At 50.4% G+C, this 18,768-nt stretch overlaps 1 protein-coding gene and 1 long non-coding RNA gene across 11 annotated transcripts in view; one reads left to right on the top strand and one right to left on the bottom strand.

Moving 5' to 3' along the window:
* Positions 1-18,768, bottom strand: part of BCL9L (BCL9 like) — a 130,875-nt gene that overhangs the window by 11,005 nt on the left and 101,102 nt on the right. For all 10 annotated transcript variants that reach the window (XM_039496454.1, XM_039496448.1, XM_039496455.1 and 7 more), the window contains 3 exons: positions 11,671-12,049; positions 7,089-7,211; positions 1,053-1,263 (listed from right to left, as the gene is read on the bottom strand). In XM_039496454.1, the coding sequence (XP_039352388.1) occupies positions 1,053-1,263; positions 7,089-7,211; positions 11,671-11,971 (635 nt within the window). In that variant the 5' untranslated portion in view covers positions 11,972-12,049. The remainder of the gene's footprint in view (positions 1-1,052; positions 1,264-7,088; positions 7,212-11,670; positions 12,050-18,768) is intronic.
* Positions 139-9,145, top strand: LOC120375658. Its single transcript, XR_005586670.1, has 3 exons — positions 139-198; positions 5,910-6,079; positions 8,948-9,145. It is a non-coding gene; the product is annotated as an uncharacterized LOC120375658 (long non-coding RNA).

Below are 18,768 nucleotides of genomic sequence, written 5' to 3'. Positions count from 1 at the left end.
AATGTGAAATAACATAACATAAAAGCAAAAACAACTATCAAATGAAAACTCTCCCTACGGCAGGGGCTGGGCCCAGCTCCTTGCACCGAGCTTTGTGACCTGGCGCACAGGGGTCACAATGCTGCTCAGGTTTAGCCTGGTCATCCCTCTGCCATCGCAACAGGAAAGGACAGGGAAGTGCAGCCGGACCAAATCTGAGTGAGTAGCATTGTGACCTAGCAGATAGTGTTGCACCACCACTCACTCAAATTTGGCCCAGCCACACCCCGGTCCTCGGATGGAGGGCAACTGGGCCAAATCTGAGCAGCACTGTGACTCCACGTGCCAGGTCTTAATACTCGGAGTGAGAGGTCCTGCGGGATAGGAGCTGCTGCAATGGGGTGAGGGCCTCCCACTTCTCCTGGCAGCAGGACCCAGCCCCTCCCACATGGATAAAACAAGCACAAAGTTCCCCAAAAATAAAAGGAAAAATTATAAAAAATAAAATAAAAAGAATTTCACAGGACTCTAGCTATGACCTAAGCAGGCACTCTAAAGCTGTATGTTTCCCGAGAATCAGTGGCTGAGATACTGCAAAAGAATGAAGGGAGCAAGTCGAAGGCAGCCAATAATCTGGAGTGTTAGCACCCAGTGCCTCCCACCGCAATCTGTTCTCCCAGGGCCCTTCCAGATAATAGCACTAATCCATCTAACCAAGTATCCTGCCTCTGGCAGCAGCCAACACATGTTTCAGTGCTCCTATGACCTTTTATTATACATCTGGCCAAATGCACTCTGTGGCTCCTGTTGCAGGTGGCAGCGCTAGGGCACTGCCAGGAGACAGCTCACGTTTAAGATGAAGTCTCTCCACCAGCAGCTGACAACTATGCTAAGGAGAATGTGGACTGGGGGTAGGGGGAGGTGTCATGCTAAGGACAACCCAGGGAACCTCCAGTCCCCACCTTCTCCAGAGGCTGCTAACTGCAGCATGTAGGAGGCAGCTGGGGTAGACCAACCCAAGTGGCCAGAGCCAATGGGGAGGATTGGGGAGGACACAGGGGTTTACCGCTTACGTGTTAGCAAGGTGAGTGGTGAAGACATAAACAAACTGGGAAGGCTGCTTTCCGGCACCACCACCTCCACTGCCCCCAGCATCGGGCCGCAGGCCAGGAGCAGCGCCATGTGGTGCATTGGAAGAACTGGTCTCATTCAGGCTCGGCAGCGGGTTGGACCCAGGACCAAGCTGCGGGGCTGTGGACATTGCAGGATCTGCTACATTACAGTCTGCAGAGGACACAGGAGAGAGCAGCTGTTACCAACAATCAGCATAACACAAACTGCTGGGAAGCACCGAGCAGGATGCCCTGGGGAGGCCTGGCCATGGGGGGTGGGGCTGCATAGGGCCCCAGAATAGCTAGGGACGGCCCTGGCTGGGGCACATGACTTATGAGGGGAGGCTGAGGGAACTGGGATTGTTTAGTCTGCAGAAGAGAAGAAAGAGGGGGGATTTGATAGCTGCTTTCAACTACCTGAAAGGGGGTTCCAAAGAGGATGGATCTAGGCTGTTCTCAGTGGTACCTGATGACAGAACAAGGAGTAATGGTCTCAAGTTGCAGTGGGGAAGGTCTAGGTTGGATATTAGGAAACACTATTTCACTAGGAGGGTGGTGAAGCTCTGGAACGAGTTACCTAGGAAGGTGGTGGAAACTCCATCCTGAGAAGATTTAAGGCTCAGCTTGACAAAGCCCTGGCTGGGATGATTTAGTTGGGGTTGGTCCTGCTTTGAGCAGGGGGTTGGACTAGATATCTTCTGAGGTACCTTCCAACCCTGAGATTCTCTGATTCTAAACAGCACACACTGAATGTCTGGGCTAAGGGCAATTACCAGAGTGAGGTCGGTATAACACAGGAGTTCAAGGCTGGGGGGTCAGGATTGAGGGGAACCGGCAGAGCTGCCTATGGTGTAGGGGAGCCTGGGGCTGGAATAGTGGGATCTGAAAGCTGGGAATGAGAGGCACTGGCAGAGCTGTGTGTGTCGAGGGAGCCCAGGACTGAAGTAGCAGGGAGTCTGAGAGTCAGGATTGAGGGCCAGTGTCAGAGGTGCGTGTGAGAAGAGGATTCAGTGTCTCTGGCCCAACATTCTACCCTGGAGTTTATCCCCTTACAAAACACAGAAAAGAACAAAAACCGCATGTGTTGGGGAGCAGGGCCTCTCTCCTGCATCTTCCCGCTAGCAAGGCAGGGCTATGCATTCCCCCAGCCTCCAGCAGATGGCAGCACACAACAGGGATTTTTCTGTGCCTGGATATCGACAGCCTCCCAGAGATATGCGAGGAGCAGGGAGTGGCTTAGTTCCTCCCCTTCATTTTCCCTCCTGGTGAGTGATAGGCCCCAAACACCCCCAGCCTTCCCCTTCCAGGGCAATTCCACAGAGACACTCAGGGGACACTGCACACTGGAGCGATAATAATTAATCACTATCAATTATTTAATAATACTCCTACTTAATATTAATACTAATTGTAATTAACAACAACACTTAGCGCTTTGCATTTGCACAGCGCCCTATGGACAGCTGGAAGGTAGTTAGTAGATAGTCTGCATTAGCACTTCCACCTGCACAAAGCCCCCTTGAAGCCAGAGCATCACACATCCCCCCAGGCCCTGAACTTGACTGGGAGTGTAAAGCTACTGCCCCTTCATGTGAACTACGAGGCTCTGGCATTAAATAAAGGACAAGGCCGGAATGGGGGCAAGGCCAGGATTCACCCAGAGCTTCCTCTGCGCACTCTCCAGACTACCCTGTGTCTCTGAGCAAGACTCCCTAGAGTCTCTGTGCTGGGAGGGGAACCAGGCTCTTGTCTCTGTCATGGGGGCAGTCTGAGGAAGGCTCACTCCTCGCCACATTATGGGGATCATGGTGCCGGATTTGGCAAAATTCTATGCAGAACTATTAAAATCCAGCCATTTCTAACAGGAGAATGGCCATTTGTTCTCCAGCTGGATGCTCTCTTGTCACACATTGCAGCATCCTGATGATCTGCTCACAGCAAGCCTCAGAAATAACAGTTAGTCTTACTTTGCACCTTTCACCCATGGATCACAGAGTGTTTTGTAAAATGCAGGGCAGCATTATCCCTTTCTCTTGAGGCACAGAGGAGAAGTGACTCGCCAAAGGTCACCCAGTGAATCTGTGGCAGAGCCAAGTAGAGAACCCAGTAGTCCTGACTCCCAGTCTAGTGCCCTGGGCTATACTGCCTCAAACCCAGCCATCTAAAGGGAGGAGCCTTGAACAGCAACTTGCTGTAAGCCCTTGTCTGTTTGCACTGCACTGAGTCAGACACAAGGGCAACTCTGCAGCTCCTTGTATGCTTGTCCATTTTCTTTATACTGCCTGTCTGCCTGCCTTGCTCTGTACCCAGCTGTAGGCCTGCACAGCAGAGGGGAGGATCCTCTCTCTAGGGTGATGCAGAAATGCACATTTCCAACTGGCAGCTTTCCTGCAGCAAAGATAGTCAGACTCCCATACAACTTTATGAAGCATTAACATGGAATGGCAGCCTTGAAAGATGACAATGAAACAGCCAAATAAGTTCAGTTACTGTGCGTTGTGCTGCAACACTGCAAGTGGCTAAAACATCAAATTCTTGAGAAACAGTCTTTGCCATAAATAATGCAGGCAGAAGGCACAAGGCCAGAAGAGGAAGCTAGTACACTACTAAGACTTTGAGGCCTCCTGTGCTTTACTGTCTTCACTTTCCTCTCCCTCAACCACATCTCTTCAGCCTCTTTGACTCCCTGGTGCAGGGCAGCCCACCAGTGTGGCCTGTTAGCTGCATCGTCCCACCCTGTAGTGTCTATATTAAAATCTTTGAAGTCACTCCTGGAAACATCCTTGAATCTGATTAGACTTGGCAATTTTGCTTTCTCAGGTACTTTGATGTCAGAAGCTTTGGGTTTCTCACATGCTATTTAGAATATGATGAAGACGATAGGTGTGGAAGGTGTTTAGCCTACTCATGTCCACTGTAGGTGGTCCAAATCTTGCCACTATACAGCAGTGTAATTAAAATACACAGCTGGTAGACCCGTACCTTGGTGTGGGTCTGGTGGCTGCCTTTCCAATGTGAGAATTAAGCTCATCATCTAGAGGTAGGTTATCCAGAACAGTTGATCCTAGATAACAGAACTTGTGACAAATTCTAACACAGTACTAGCTATTAAAACTTCTGGTGCAGTCCACACATGTGTGCCATAATCATGGTCTTCTTTAGACCAGTGATTAGTCCAAATTTGTCACAAGCTAGTGCAAAGCTGCCGCCACGTTGCTTAAGGTCCTCTTCACTGTGTGTGGCAAACAGTGTGCTGTCAGTACAAAGAAGTTCCCTTACCAGCAGGTGTTTGACTTTGCTGTTAGCTCTTATATGTGCAATGTTGAAGTGTTGTCCGTACACCCTCAGTGCTAGATGAGAAAGCATGACAAAGCAGCAGAGAGAAGAATATATCAAAAAGTGTTAGTGCCAAAACACATCTCTGTTTGATACCACTGTGGATTACAAAGCAATCAGCTTGATCATCATCATATTGGACTGTAGCCTTCATGCCACTGTGGAAAGATTGAATTAGACTGAGGAGGACTGTGGGTGGGAGAGGGGGTGCAACAAATTCTCTTGCAATTGGAAAAGACCCATTCTGCTGACCAGGTCAACAGCCTTTGTAAGATCTATGAAGGCCATCTAGAGAGGTTTTCCTTGTTCTTGACACTTCTCTTATAGCTGCCTTAGTGAAGACTATGTGGATAGTTGATCTACTGGCATGGAAGATACAGTGACTCTCTGAATATATGCGTTCAACAAGAACTTCGAATCTTTTGAGGATGACCTGTGCAAATACCTTACCAGCAATCCTAAGGAAAGAGATTCCTCTGTAGTTGTTGCAATCACTCCATTCTCCTTTGGTTTTATACAGCATTATGATGTTGGCATCATTCATGTCTTGCAATACCCTTCCTTCCCTCCACCAGGCAAACAAGACATTGGGCAGATGTTTAAGTCTTATTCCAGTACTTCAGCTGGAATTCCTTCTTTTCCTGTAGCCTGTCCTGGTACTAGGGAGGTGATTGCCTTTTCAAGCTCATTTATGGACGGTTCAGACTATCAAAGAGTTTGATATAGAAGCCTGGGGACTGCATTTAGCACTGCTTCAGAAAGAGTGGTTTCATGTGACTAGAGCTTGTGATACTGCATCTATTTGCTTCTGTTGATGATGATGTCTCCATTAAGAGATTTGAGTGGGCAATCTTCCTGGCTGAAGATACTATTGCTTTCTTGATTCCATCATCCTCTTAGACCTCCATTCTCAAAGGACATTTGTATCTTTTCACAGAGAGAGAGAGAGAGCCAGTACGGTTGAGCACGTTGCTTTGATGTTTGTTGCAATGTGCTCTTGGCCATTCTGAGGTTAGCACATATTTCAGGAGAGGGGTTCATGTTGTAGTGGATATATAGCATGCATTTTGCTTCAATAACTGGAAGCATACTTCAGAGTATGTGGCAAACCAGTCTTTATCCTGTACAGTCTTTTTACTGAAAGCTAAGATTGCAGCTATGTGGATGGAGAAGATAACAACGTGAGTCCCTTATGTCAAACTGGGAGCCTGGGTCGGAGAGGATGTGGGGGAGGTATTCATGGCTAAAAGTGTCTGGAGTTTTAAGAAATACAAACCATCATGAAAATTTATCTAGGAAAATCTCCTCTATCATTTTAGGGGCAATTGCTCTGATTCACAAACTCTTAGCTTCACACTTTTCTTAATGACTTTACCATGTTCCATTTGCTGTGAGCAGAATTTAAACACAATTCTGGAGAGAAAGGGAAGTGAATGGGATAGATAGATCCAGGGAAACAAATCTAGTTTTTTCTTCCAGCAGCTGGGGAACTTGTCTGTTGGGAAAGCCATTGGCAGGATGGTGAGAATGTGAAGGACGGACCCAAATGGACCTGACCCAGCTGCCTCAAAAATATTTTCACTTCCACAGTTTGAAAACCGTTGAATTCAAGATGCAACAATTCAAAGGATTTTGCTGTTTCTGGAAGGCAGGTGGGACCTTCAGTTTGTTCACCCCCCCCTCCCCCCCGACATAGATCACTTTTTATTTATTATTATTATTATTATATTATTATTATCACTGTGCTATTTATTAGGCCGAGGGAAGTGCCTCAGCTTCCAGCTAAACACAAAATGACACTTTTTTAACATATGAGATTCCAATGGGTGGGGAGGGAGGACCAAGATGGGGGAATGAGGAAGCGAAGGCTTAAGAGCCACATGAAACCTATTGATAAAACGTCACCATTCCCCAGAGAGACTTACAATAAAAACCGTCAGGGCCTCAGAGCAAGCTTTTAACTTGATTTAAAGCCTTGATCAGAAATTAAGGCAGTGTGCAGTGCACTCTGGTTAACTCAGCCCTGTCCAGATTCTTGGCAGGCCTGAGCATTTCCCTCGATGCCAGAGCACAACCGCCTGCAGGCAGGGTTGTAGTGACTCCAGAGTGGATGGTCCAACACTACAGTGTGAACAGGGATCTAAATCCATGCGGGAGGCTCTCTGAGCACAGCGCTCACAGAACATGATGAACTCTGTGCATGCTCACTGGCCTGCCAAATAGTACTGAAGCCAAGTCAGTGCCAGCCATGCACAACAGCCCTGCGTGGCCAGTCCACCTGTCCTGGGGGGTTGGGGGGGAAATGTCCCTTCGTGGAGACAGGGCCAAGAGGGCTGGGGGACTGATCCAGTCCCATATCACACACCGACCCCTCCTACCCTCACACTGCATTCAACAATCCTCCAGCACACCACCACCTAAACCACACTGCACAAAATCCACTGCAGAGCACCACACGTCCCTCATAACACACACACACACACAGAGTGTGCAATACCACAACCCTGCAGCATCACCACATGCCTCACCAAGTGCCCTGTTAAGCCAGCAGACAGCTTCTTCTGGGAGCCTTTGGTTGCCATCGCTGCTGTCTCTGACAGACTCCAGGACAGGAACTGGGCATACAGTGACCTCGGGGCTGTTTGGGGAGGGGATACTCACTGTGTGTGCTGCTGATGGGTTTGTCGTCCTCCTCGCTGTCCGGTCCTGAGCACCATTCGTCCCCGCTGTATGGCTGTTTCCTCTCCAGCACACACCGACGCTTGCTGCGGGGAGCCACCTCCCCTGCAATGGGATAGAACCTGTCAGAAAGTGGGAAGTGCCACGGCACAGCCATGGACTGAGTAGGCTGGGGCTCTGCCCCACCATCTCCTGGCACTTAGGGTCATGCTAGCAAAACCAGCCGGGGGAGTCCAATGAACAGAGGGGCAGATGTATAAGGGTTCAGCTCCCTGTGACAGGCATCACCCTGGCCCTGACAACCAGCCTCTGTCTGCTTCCTGCACTAAACCACAGCAATTCCACCCAGCATGGAGCCATGTGGACTCCTGCCCAATGACTGAACAGCCCTACGCGGGTCAGGAGCCCTGCTATCCCCAAGTAGTGCAGGAGCTGCAGCAAGTCTTCCTCCTACAGTGCACAACTTGGAAGCAGCATTTCCTTCTCTGCCCAGAGACCACTGGCTGCACTGTGCTGTGCCTGCAGCAAGGCCCTGGTTGTGCTGTGGGTGAGGCCCTGCGAGCATGGCTTTGCAAAAAGGCATTTAGCAGTCAGAGCCCAGGCTGGGACCCATTCTCCAATGCAGTCATTCCTCACCTATGGGGGGACGGGATCATAGCCTGAGCTGGGCTCAAACTGCTGCCACAGAACTGTTTAAAACAGCGTGAGATTGTTTGTCAGGGATCTGGAAGCTTTTGCTGGAGCCCAGCACCATCCCCGAGCTGCGACCCACACATTAGCCAGGGAAGGCAAAGCTGCTGCTGGAATGCTGAGCAGGAAAGCTCAGTCAATACCAGCCGCCTCTGCCATTCACAAGAGCTCAGTCTGGCACAACAGATTGACATGGGGGCTCAGTAGAGGCCTGTCAACTCCCATCTCCCTGCTGGCTGCAGCAGAATTGTTCCCAATGGGATCCCACCCAGAGGTTTGCCCTGAGTAGCAGAAATGTGCCAAGGAATGGTGCTCCTACCCACCCTTTGGGAGACGATTCCCCAGCCTGAGCCATCACACTGCGTGGGCACTTGCCTGGCATCCAGCCCAAATTTTCCCCTCTCAGTCTCAGCCAAGTTCTTCTCCCTTATTGCTCCTGCTCTAACTCCCCTCCCTGCATGGGGTTCACATTCCCCAGCTCTCCTCCCAGCCAGACACAACAAGCACTCTCCCTTGACATCTTGGCCTCAGCATTTAGACTCTCTCCCCAGAGGTCTGAATCTGCAGCTGTGGATGGTGACTGGCAGGGAGAGATGCACCACTGGTTTTCATACAAGAAAAATTACTAACAACCCCTTCCTGCCCCCAGAAAATGGCAACTAGTTCCAATCAGAGCAGAATTAAAGGGGAAGGGAGGGGGGAGGGGCAGCAGGGACATGATTGCGAAAAAACCACCACAGAAGCTCAGCTAGGCCAAAGCAACAGGTACACGCTGCATTGGGGCAGGGATGTAGCTTTGCCCCAGAGATGGCTTCCTGCCCCATGGGTTCAATGGGCTCTCAACAAGGCAACTGGCAGGAGTCCGTCTCACTATCCTCAGAACAGCCATACTCGGTCAGGCCCAGCATCCTGTAATCCGACAATGGCTAGTGCCCGGTGCTTCAGAGGCACAGAATGAACAGAATAGGCAATTATCAAATGATCCATCCCCCTGTCGTCCAGTCCCAGCTTCTGGGAGTCAGAGAGTTAGGGATACCCAGAGTGTGGGGTTGTGACCCTGACCATCTTGGCTAATAGCCTGGTTTGGATCTATTCTCCATGAACTTATCTGGTTCTTTTTTTTAACGCAGTTATACTTTTGGCTTTCACAGCATCCCTGGAAATCAGTTCCACAGGTGTCCAAGACCACCCAGCAGGCAGGAAGAAAGAGTAACATACAGCAAGGATCAGCATTGCCAACGCAGTGTCCATGGGTTTTTTTGGAGGAGGATGGAGGTGGGGGGTGGAGCCTTGTATTCACATCAGCCCATCCGTGGCATGTGACCAGGAGAGAGAGCTCTGCACATATCTTTGCTAGTAAGCATCCTCGCCAACTGCCTCAGAGGATGAATCTCAGGCTGCAGCTCTATAAACACAAGCAGCTTGGAATACGAGATACTTTATTATTCTTTGAAAGGAATCCATATACCTAGGGCCCTACCAAATTCACGGCCATGAAAAACGTGTCATAGGCCGTGAAATCTGGTCTGCCCCAGTGAAATCTGGTCTTTTGTGTGCTTTTACCCTATACTATACAGATTTCACAGGGGAGACCGATGTTTCTCAAATTGAGGGTCTGACCTAAAAGGGAGTTGCAGGGGGGGTCGCAGTATTGCCACCCTTACTTCTGCGCTGCCTTCAGAACTGGGTGGCCAGAGCGCAGCAGCTGTTGGCCGGGTGTCCAGCTCTGAAGGCAGTGCCCTGCCAGCAGCAGTGCAGAAGTAAAGGTGGCAATACCATACCACGCCACCCGTTCTTCTGTGCTGCTGCCTTCAGAGTTGGGTGGCTGGAGAATGGCAGCTGCTGACTGAAGGCCCAGCTCTGCAGGCAGGAGTGCAGAAGTAAGGGTGGCAATACCATACCAGGCTTACTTCTGTGCTGCCGCTGGTAGTGGTGCTGCCTTCAGAGTGGGCTCCCAGCCAGCTGCCACCACTCTCCAGCTGCTCAGCTCTGAAGGCAATGCCACCAGCAGCAGCGCAGAAGTAAGGGTAGCAGAACCACACACCCCTACAATAACTTTGCCACACCCCCCCCCTCCTTTTTGGGTTAGGACCCCTACAACACTGTGAAATTTATGATTTTAAAATCCTATGACTGTGAAATTGACCAAAACAGACCGTGAATTTGGTAGGGCCCTACATATACTCAAATGCTACCTGGCTCCTGCTGCAAGTGATGGAAGGCTTTGGCACTAAGCCCAAGGTTGCGGCACAGAGATTTCCAGGGGTGAAAATGGAAGGGAGGTTTAGGGCCATTTGAGGGATTGGTGCCATAATACCCTGCCATTTTATGACACTTGTCACCTGAAGATCTCAAAGCACTTTGCAAGACTGGGTATTGTCCCCTTCCCATTATACAGAGGGATGGACTGAGGCTCAGAGAGGGGGGAAAGACTTGCCTAAAGTCACACAGGATGTCAGTGTCAGAGCCAGGAATAGAACCCAGGAGTGGTGACTTCCAGTCCTCTGCTGTAACCCCCAAGACGTCACTCCCTCATTGAGCCTCTTACACAGAACAGTGTTGAGAGGCTAGATTCAAGATAGACATCAGTGAGCTGTAGCTGAATTGGGAGGCCAAAGAACTTACATAGTCTAGAATGCCTGAATCTCCTGAGTTATTTTAATAATTCACCTGTTCAAATCAATGCTTCAGTACTCTGAGCTAAAAGCATAGTTGGATTCAATAAAGGATTGAACATTTACATGGATAATAAGAACATCCCCATCCCATTAGCCAGGACTATGAACTCTCACATTCCAGGGCATTAGCCAACCTCGCACTGTCACCGAGGAAGAAACCTTCCTTTTAAGCAGGACATAGTCTATAATGGTGTTTCTTGCACCTTCCTCTGAAGCAGCTAGCACTGGCCATGGTCAGGGACAAGACACTGGGCTGGATGCTGCTCTGGTCCAAGCCAGCCTGCCAGTTTCTATGTTCCTATAGAAGCCTAAACAGATCTTTGATCAGGAGACGTGCTGGAATATGGGCCAGAGCAGCAGTGCTACTGGAAAGAGAAGCTCCAGGCAATCGTGTAAAGATGTCCCCTAAGAGGAACCAAGGATACTTCCTGAGGTTCTCACTTTGCAACTCACTGGCAAAATGCCCCCAGGTCTGCTGTAGCGAGTGCCACATGCAGCCCTTTGGCACAGTGCTCTGCAAGGCCCAACAAGCTGTGGGAGGCTGGTTAGAACGGGGAAGCCAACGGCCAGGAAGTGCTGACTCAGCCCTTTTCCGGAATCCATGTGATTTAACTCAGAAGTCATCCATTGCAAACAAAACCACTAACTCTTCAACCAGCGACCCTCACACCAACTCCCTCTAACCACAGCTGGGCAGAAACAAAACAGCTGCAAGGACACCACAAAAAGTCAGATCTTTGGCAACAGCAATTAGACAATTAACAAAACCCGTCTCAGTTCTGTGCTTGAAATCTGCACTATTGGGGGATTTTCACCACAACTCCTGATGACATGCTGCAGCTCACTAGGGCCCTAGAAGCAAGTGCAAAACGGAGCCCAGTATGGGGTATATAAGGTGTCTGGGGTGAGGCTGCCAACCAGTGCAATCCAAGCATTCCCCAGCAGAAGGTGCTGTGAGGAGTAGTGTAGGAACAGCGCCATGAGTGAGCTCACAGTTATTCCAATCCCAGCACCACCTGCAGCCCAAGGGTGCAGGAGCACAGGCTGAATAGGGGAGCTCCTAGCTAGCCCAGCAGGGGCACTGCAGGATCACAGGCAGCAGGGAAGGCTCTTAGCTGCTCCACACCCAGTTCCCACTAGGATGCGAGGGACAGTTCAGAGAAAGTCTCTCCAAGGCAAAGGTTTTTTAGCATTACCTTTCGATTCCGTGTCCAGTGAGGGGGTGCTGGCTTCCCGCTGCTCTCCTGAGTCCACCGAGATGCTTCGTTCCCGTTTCACTTTGCCCTTCAAGGACCCAAAGTTTGGGACAGCGTTCTGGCTGGTTTTCAGTCCAGAGTTGCCAGGAGAAATCTGATTGGCTTTGCTGCCATGATTTCCCGCCCCCACGCCCTTAGACCCCAGGTTGCAGGTGGGTCCTTGGCTCACATTATGGTGCTGAGACTGGGTGCCACTGTTACCTGTCTTTCCATGATTGGTCAGTTTATTGTCAGGGTGCATTTGATTGGCTAAAACTTCTGGCAGCGACAGTGGAGGGAGCTCCAAGTCCCTGCTGCTGCTTCCCTTTGGTCAAAACACCTGCAAAAAGAGAAAGCAATCAATAAACCTCTGTGCCCTACATGCCTCCCCCACCAGGAGTGCCTGTGGGCCTCCCCGCAAGCCATCCAGGGTGCCCACAGCCCAAATGCCTCCTTCCCTCCCTCCATCGAGGGTGCTTGCACCCCTTGTGTCTGTCCCAACTGAAAATGCCTGCACCCACACCTACCACTATGAGTAGAGTCACGTGTGGATACAAAGTTTGTATCCGTATCTGATCTGCAATCCACAAACATGGTCCATGGATATTCTCATCCCCGCAGATTTGCAGGGTTCTAACTATTGGCAAAGCCCAGCATGCCCAGTTCAGTAGTCCTGGAACATTACACATTGCTAAGGATGGATACAAAATTCTACATTGACACCACCTCTTCACCCCCCAAAAATAAGCTTTGCAGGCCTTTTAGCCAGGAATAATGGGATTCACACAGTAATATATTCTAAGCTGCATATTTAAATGCTACACTGGGGACCCAGGAGATCACAACTGTCACTGTGCTGCATATCTGGCTGTGTGGAACTTCAAGGTGGCAGCAGGATAGAACCAGACTTCCCAAAGGCAAAAATCAGGCCCTGACCACTTGAGCTAAAGGAGAAGCCTCCTTTGCTAGAAGCTGTATAAGATCTATGACACACAGAGAAGCAATTCCACCAAGTAGAGGCATGTACACAGAAACATGCACCCACCACACACCCCCAATTCAATACGCTATGAATAAAATGGGGCTATTTTCACTCAAAGCTTGTCCTCTCTTGAATGGAAGGACACCCAGCACAATTCTTCCACACTTTCAGACAGATGTGAACAAATTGGAGAAAGTCCAGAGGAGAGCAACAAAAATGATTCAAGGTCTCTAGAAAACATGCCCTACAAGGAAGGATTGGGAGGGGGAAAAAAACCAAAAAAACCCAAAAGCTGTATTTAGTCTGGAGAAGAGAAGACTGACGGGGGGGGGACATGATTACAGTCTTCAAGTAGGTAACAGGTTGTTATAAAGAGCAGGGTGATAAATTGTTCTCCTTAACCACTGAGGACAGAACAAGAAGCAATGGGTTTAAATTGCATCAAGGGAGATTTAGGTTAGACATTAGGAAAAACTTTCTGTCAGGGTAGTTAAGCACTGTAACAAGTTTCCTAGAGAGGCTGTGCAATCTCTGTCATTGGAGGTTTTTAAGAGCAGGTTAGACAAACACCTGTCAGGGATGGTCTAGATAATACTTAGTCCTGCCTTAGTGCAGGGACCTGGACTAGACGACCTATCAAGGTCCCTTCCAGTCCTATGTTTCTAAGGCCTGGTCCACACTGGGGGGCAGTGTCGAGGTAAGATACGCAATTTCAGCTACAGGAATACCGTAGCTGAAGTCGAAGTATCTTATCCCGACTTACCTCCCCTCCTCACCGCTCGGGATCGACGTCCGCGGCTCCCCCGTCGACTCCACTACCGCCACTCGCTCTGGTGGAGTTCTGGAGTCGACGGGAGCGCGTTCGGGGATCGATAGATCGCGTCTAGATGAGACGCGATCTATCGATCCCCGCAAAATCGATCGCTAAGATTTTGCAGGTGTTTCCCAGAGTACAGAACAAATTTGTACAGTGAACAGAAATACAGAGGCCTTAGCTCCCCAAATCCTACTGCCCATTTCTCAGCCAGCCCCAGTTGTTGCTAGTACTGAAAGAGCCTTTCCGGTGCTTTGCAAAACACACGAGACATGGTGCCTAGCTGTCAACATGTGGTTCAACCTGATGGACAAGAGGGGACAACCCAGCACACTGAGGGGAGGGATGCAGTAGGGGAGAAATCCAGGGAGGGAGAGGGAGCAGGAGGTGAGAGGGAGCTGTTCTGAGCAGGAATTAATGAACAAGGCTGAGGGAAGGAGGGGATGGAGGATTGGGGGGCAGAGAGATAAGAGAGAGGCAGAAGTGAGAGCAGGCAGAGGAACCAGCCAGCCAACCAACAGTCACTGCTCTTGTAGGGGGCAAAGGGGTAGCTTTAGCACTTGCTATAGTGGCCTGAGACAGAAATGCTTGATGGATGGGGAAAGCTCCATACCAGCCAGAACTTCCAGCTGGATGTTGTGATGCAGCATGGTGCTGCCAGGGATAATGAGGTGAGGTCTTCACCATACCACACCTTGGTCACAGTTCTCTAAATAGCCCCACAGGGTGCTCAGAGGGAAGATGGGAGCAAAGGGCACATATGGGAGGGTGGGAAGTGGCATGTGCGTGGTTTGTTCAGGAAATAGAGATTCAGCCTTTCTTCAGCATCTATTTGACTCTTCCACCCACACCCTCACCCCTTCGCTGGGGCTCTCCCGTGTCTCTGCCCTGGATGCTGGGATAAGGAGTCTTGCGGTGACTGGAATGAGGTGCCAGGTATTTGCTGGGTCCATTATCTGCTCTGGGGAGCCATGGAGCACCACTCACAATTCAATGGGCTGCCTGGGCAGCTGCAGCCTGCATCCCTCCTGGCTGGTCACTGTTCCCTGCATGCAACGAACGATGGCTCACTTTAGCAGGGAGCCCAGAGTAAATGCAGTACCACAATGGGAGGAGAGGAAGAGGCAAGTGCACTCAGAGTCACCTGGCAGAGGTAGGGGAAGCAAGTCAAGGGGAGCGGTGTCTTCCCCTGCCCTGTGCTCCTGACAAACCACCAGCAATGTGAGATGGCTTCTGCACTTGAGAAAGGAACAGGGCAGTGTATCCAAACTCTCCATGAGAAGTCCCCTGCATACTGTGCCAGGATCTTCCAGAGACACACCCCATGTCCCTCTGCTGTGTTGGCCCTAAAGATACAGACATTCCCCTTCACTCCCTTTTTACTTCCTGGGGGGAACCTCCAGCCAGCTGTTCACGGAAGCTGCTGTGTTGTTCTCTGCTTGTTCAGCTCTGTTAAACTCTCTACCCTATAGAAACCACCCTGCCCACAAAGGAGCCTCCTCCCGTGCACAGGCAAAGAGATCACCACACCACACCACACCACACACAGGGTACCAGCCCTTCTGCCTGGGCTCTGCTGCATGATGCCAGGCTGCCCTACCCATACACTGAACACAGCTATTTCTGCCAGCCAGGGACCAGAAGCGCTGGGCACCAACCCAAACCCCAGGGCTCTAAATAGAACTCAATCAGCTCAGCAGTGGGATGGATGCCCTTTCTGACCTGCTCAGAGTGGACCCGGGGAAACGCAATGGGGGAAAAGCCAAGTCTCACTCCACTGCAGCAGGATGTTGGACCTTGAAAAAGATGCAGCAGAGCAGCCAGTCTGCCTGCTGCAGATCTGTGCTGTCCAAGAGACAGCAACAGCCTCAGTGTCAGGTCAGCCGGGACCCAAACTCAGGCAACCTGCCACCAGTTCCCCCATAACCCCTGCAAGTCCCTTCACAGTGTTGTACCTCAGTTTCCCCCTCTGTAAAATGTGAGATGATAGCACCTGCCTCGCCAGTGGGTGAGAGACCAAACCAGATAGGACTCGGAGGCCTGCAAGTGCAGTGCTGCCACACAGCCCGCCCAAGCATTTCTAGTTAGTGAAGTGAGATCCCTCCTGCACCATTTGGCCTATCACTGCTTCCTAACTAGCAAGTCATTAGCAGCTCCCTCCTCCTCCTCATCCCCACACACCTAGCAGAGGGCTCTGCTTCAGCCTAGAGGAAGATGGTGAGCTATGGTGCTGATTAATTTTCACAGCACATAAGGGAGTAGCTAGCCCTTTAAGTGTCAGCCAGTCTCACTTGCTTGCTCTCTCTCTCTAGGGACCTATTAATAGCAGCTGGAAAGATCACATCACTCTCTGGATATTTATACCCCTCATTCCACACCAGGAGAGATTTATGTCAGTGCTGCTGTCCCAGTGCCTGGCCAATTGCTCTATCTAACTGCTTGCAGGGGGAGGGGAACAGAACAGGGAAGGAGACACTGGGAGGATGAGCGAAGAGGAGGAGAAGGTCCATATGGTGCAAACTGCAGCATTAAGCACACAGGCTGCCTGCAGGGAGCCCTCAGCCCCTCTGGAAGCCGCTGTTGCTGCCAGACGGCATTCCAGAAAGCAAGCCCTGCAGCAGCTCCTGCTGCTGAGAGATCCCAGAGAAGCCAGCAGTCTATGCAGCACATTGCACTAAGGCCCTGAGGGTCACACACTTGACTTGAGGCTGGGACTCTACCGGCAGGGAGAGAGATGATGCCATCCTTCCTCTCAGTAGCCATCCCCTTGTGCACAGCATGCAGGATGCTTTGAGATCAGCAGGGTGTCCGAAGTTTCACATAGACACAGCACCTCATTGAAATGGATCTCCAAGTGCTTCACCAAGCACACCCAGCAGCACCAGCATGCTGCCAGTTCAGGGAGGTGGGAGGGCACAGTACTGTATGCATCAGTTATGGTGGGAATCATGGCCAACTGGAGTGTAAACTCCTACTCCTAGGAAATGTGCCTAGGCTTGGTGACACTTAATGGCCATCCAGGGCAGACAAGAGGCCTTTGGGTTTAAGGCTGGGTACACAAATCACACATACCCACTAAGCTGCTAGTACTGGGCGGAGGGGATTAGGGTCTGAGACAGCCTTGCTAGAACCCAAACCCATGGGTTCTAGAGAGTCTAGGTGCTTGAGACCCACCAGCCATCCCTCCAAGCAGGCTTGAAAGTCCCTAGAGACAAGACAAGGAACACTTAAAACTGGTTTCAGAGATTCTCTCATAAAAGCCCCAATGCTTGGAACATTTCCATTGTCCATGGGTGAGCAGACTGACTTGATCACTATGGATTCTGCTGACAGGCTCCACAGGGACTGGGGCCTGTGCTGCTAGCTCAAGGGCACAGCTGACTAGAGAAATGCCCACTGTTCTCACTTCAGTCATTAACCTTCTAGCTGCCCCTCTGAACTGCACAGCACCAGGACAGAGTGCTCATGGTCTGGGCAAGAGTCAGCTCCGCCAAGCACAGACAAAAGTGGGACACAGCACCATCATGGTGGTTACAGGGCTTCTGTGGCTGAGGCAGTGAACCTGCTATACAGACAGCCCTTTTAGCAATAATAAATCATTAAAATAGTGAAGGGGAAAGGTAATGTTTAAATTAAAAAGTTAACAAAAACTGTTTACATCCTGCATGCACAACAGAGATCCACATACCAGGCCCCCCCAGAGGCTCCCCAGCCAGGCACAGACAAAGACATTCCCCACAGACACTGTGTCCATACCATACTAAGACACAGAAATTGTCTGAGCAGTAGCCATGGTTTCCTTCCAAGTCTCCCATAGCTTGGACTGTGTGCTTGGAGGGGGCCCTATCCGCTGTGTCTGGCAGAGGAGTTAGAGAGGACTCTGTTTTCTGCTGTTTATTAGGCCATGCTGCCTTTGGGGCTGGCTTCTCTCAGATCTCACTGGCATTGAGAGATATTTGGATATGAGGTGCCCTGTGAATAGAAGTTCCCCATTGCAAGGGATTCTCCAGAGCAGAGTCCTGGTTCCTCCCTGCCCAGCTCCATTCTACGGCAATTAGCAAAGCCCCTTCCAGGCCATGCCTGGACTTGGAAAATAAGTCAAATGTAAAAATGTGTTAGCTAACACGTGTTAACATTAGTGTAGACTAGGACGGAACAACCCTGGGGAGCCTAGTGACCACCATTGCCAGTGAGCTGCCCCCATTTGCCTAGTCAAGCCATGGCTTCAGAAGATTTCTCTTTAGATCAGGCATTTGCCTCAGTTCCCTCCCCCTTCTGTTACAGAATCAGGTGAGTTTGGTGCTCATGAAAGGTTATCACCATCTCCCTGAGCTAAACACAGTGCAGATAGCCACACACAGCTCTCTGATGCCTCCTCAATCTTGACCAGCAGCCCCCTACCAATTTCAGCCCTGGGCTCAGCCACACACTGCTTTGTCAGTGCCCCTTGATACCAATCAGCAGCCCGTTATTTCAGTCCAGGCTCCTCCCTCCCTCAACATTGCCAATCCCCAATCCTGACTCAAGCCCCGCTGCTAATCCAGGGTTTCTCTGGGGAGGTTCTCCTACTCACATTCTAACGAAGTCTAGCCTCCCTTAGTTTGTGAGGTCCAACAGGATTGCAGCCAGAAGTGACTGCCTGCAAGTTTTTACAGTGCCTTCGGCAGTAGCAACAGTTGCATCCTGTTGAAGATACATAGAGAGATAAGCCACTTCCCCCATCAGTCTCTCTGCAGGGAGATGATGGACTTCTGGGTGAAGAGGCAGATGAGGGGTTTAGGGAAATTGTCCAGCAGACATGTTAAACATCCGGACCATGGAAAATCCATTGAGAAGCACCTACATGGACCCAAGGTGACAAATGACCCAAAATATCCCTGGAAAGGACACATCAAAGAGAATGAGGCTGCACAGAAATGTGGCTCCCTTGACAATTAGTGACAAGACAGAGGGTTTAGCAGAAACCTTACCCTTACCTGGCAGCTTTAAAGACAGCAGCAACTTTTGATTCCTAGATGTTAAAGCAAGGAGCCAGGACTCCTGGGTTCTATTCCTTGCTCTGCCACTGTCTTGTTGAGCGACCTTGACCAAGACACTTCATGTCTACGTGCCTCAGTGTCGCCATCAGTAAATGGAGAGGATAACCTAGTGTGCTAAGGGATAAGTGAAGCTTAATAAATGCCTCTACAGCCCTTTGTAGATGGCTGCAAAACATTACAGGCAAGTATTTGGTGCTCTGCACATTCAACAAGCCGCAGACCTA

Source organism: Mauremys reevesii, linkage group 12 (genome assembly GCF_016161935.1).
Source record: "Mauremys reevesii isolate NIE-2019 linkage group 12, ASM1616193v1, whole genome shotgun sequence".
Lineage (NCBI taxonomy): Eukaryota > Metazoa > Chordata > Testudines > Geoemydidae > Mauremys > Mauremys reevesii.
Note: the sequence above shows the minus strand (reverse complement) of the source record. Positions and strands in the feature narration are given on the sequence as shown.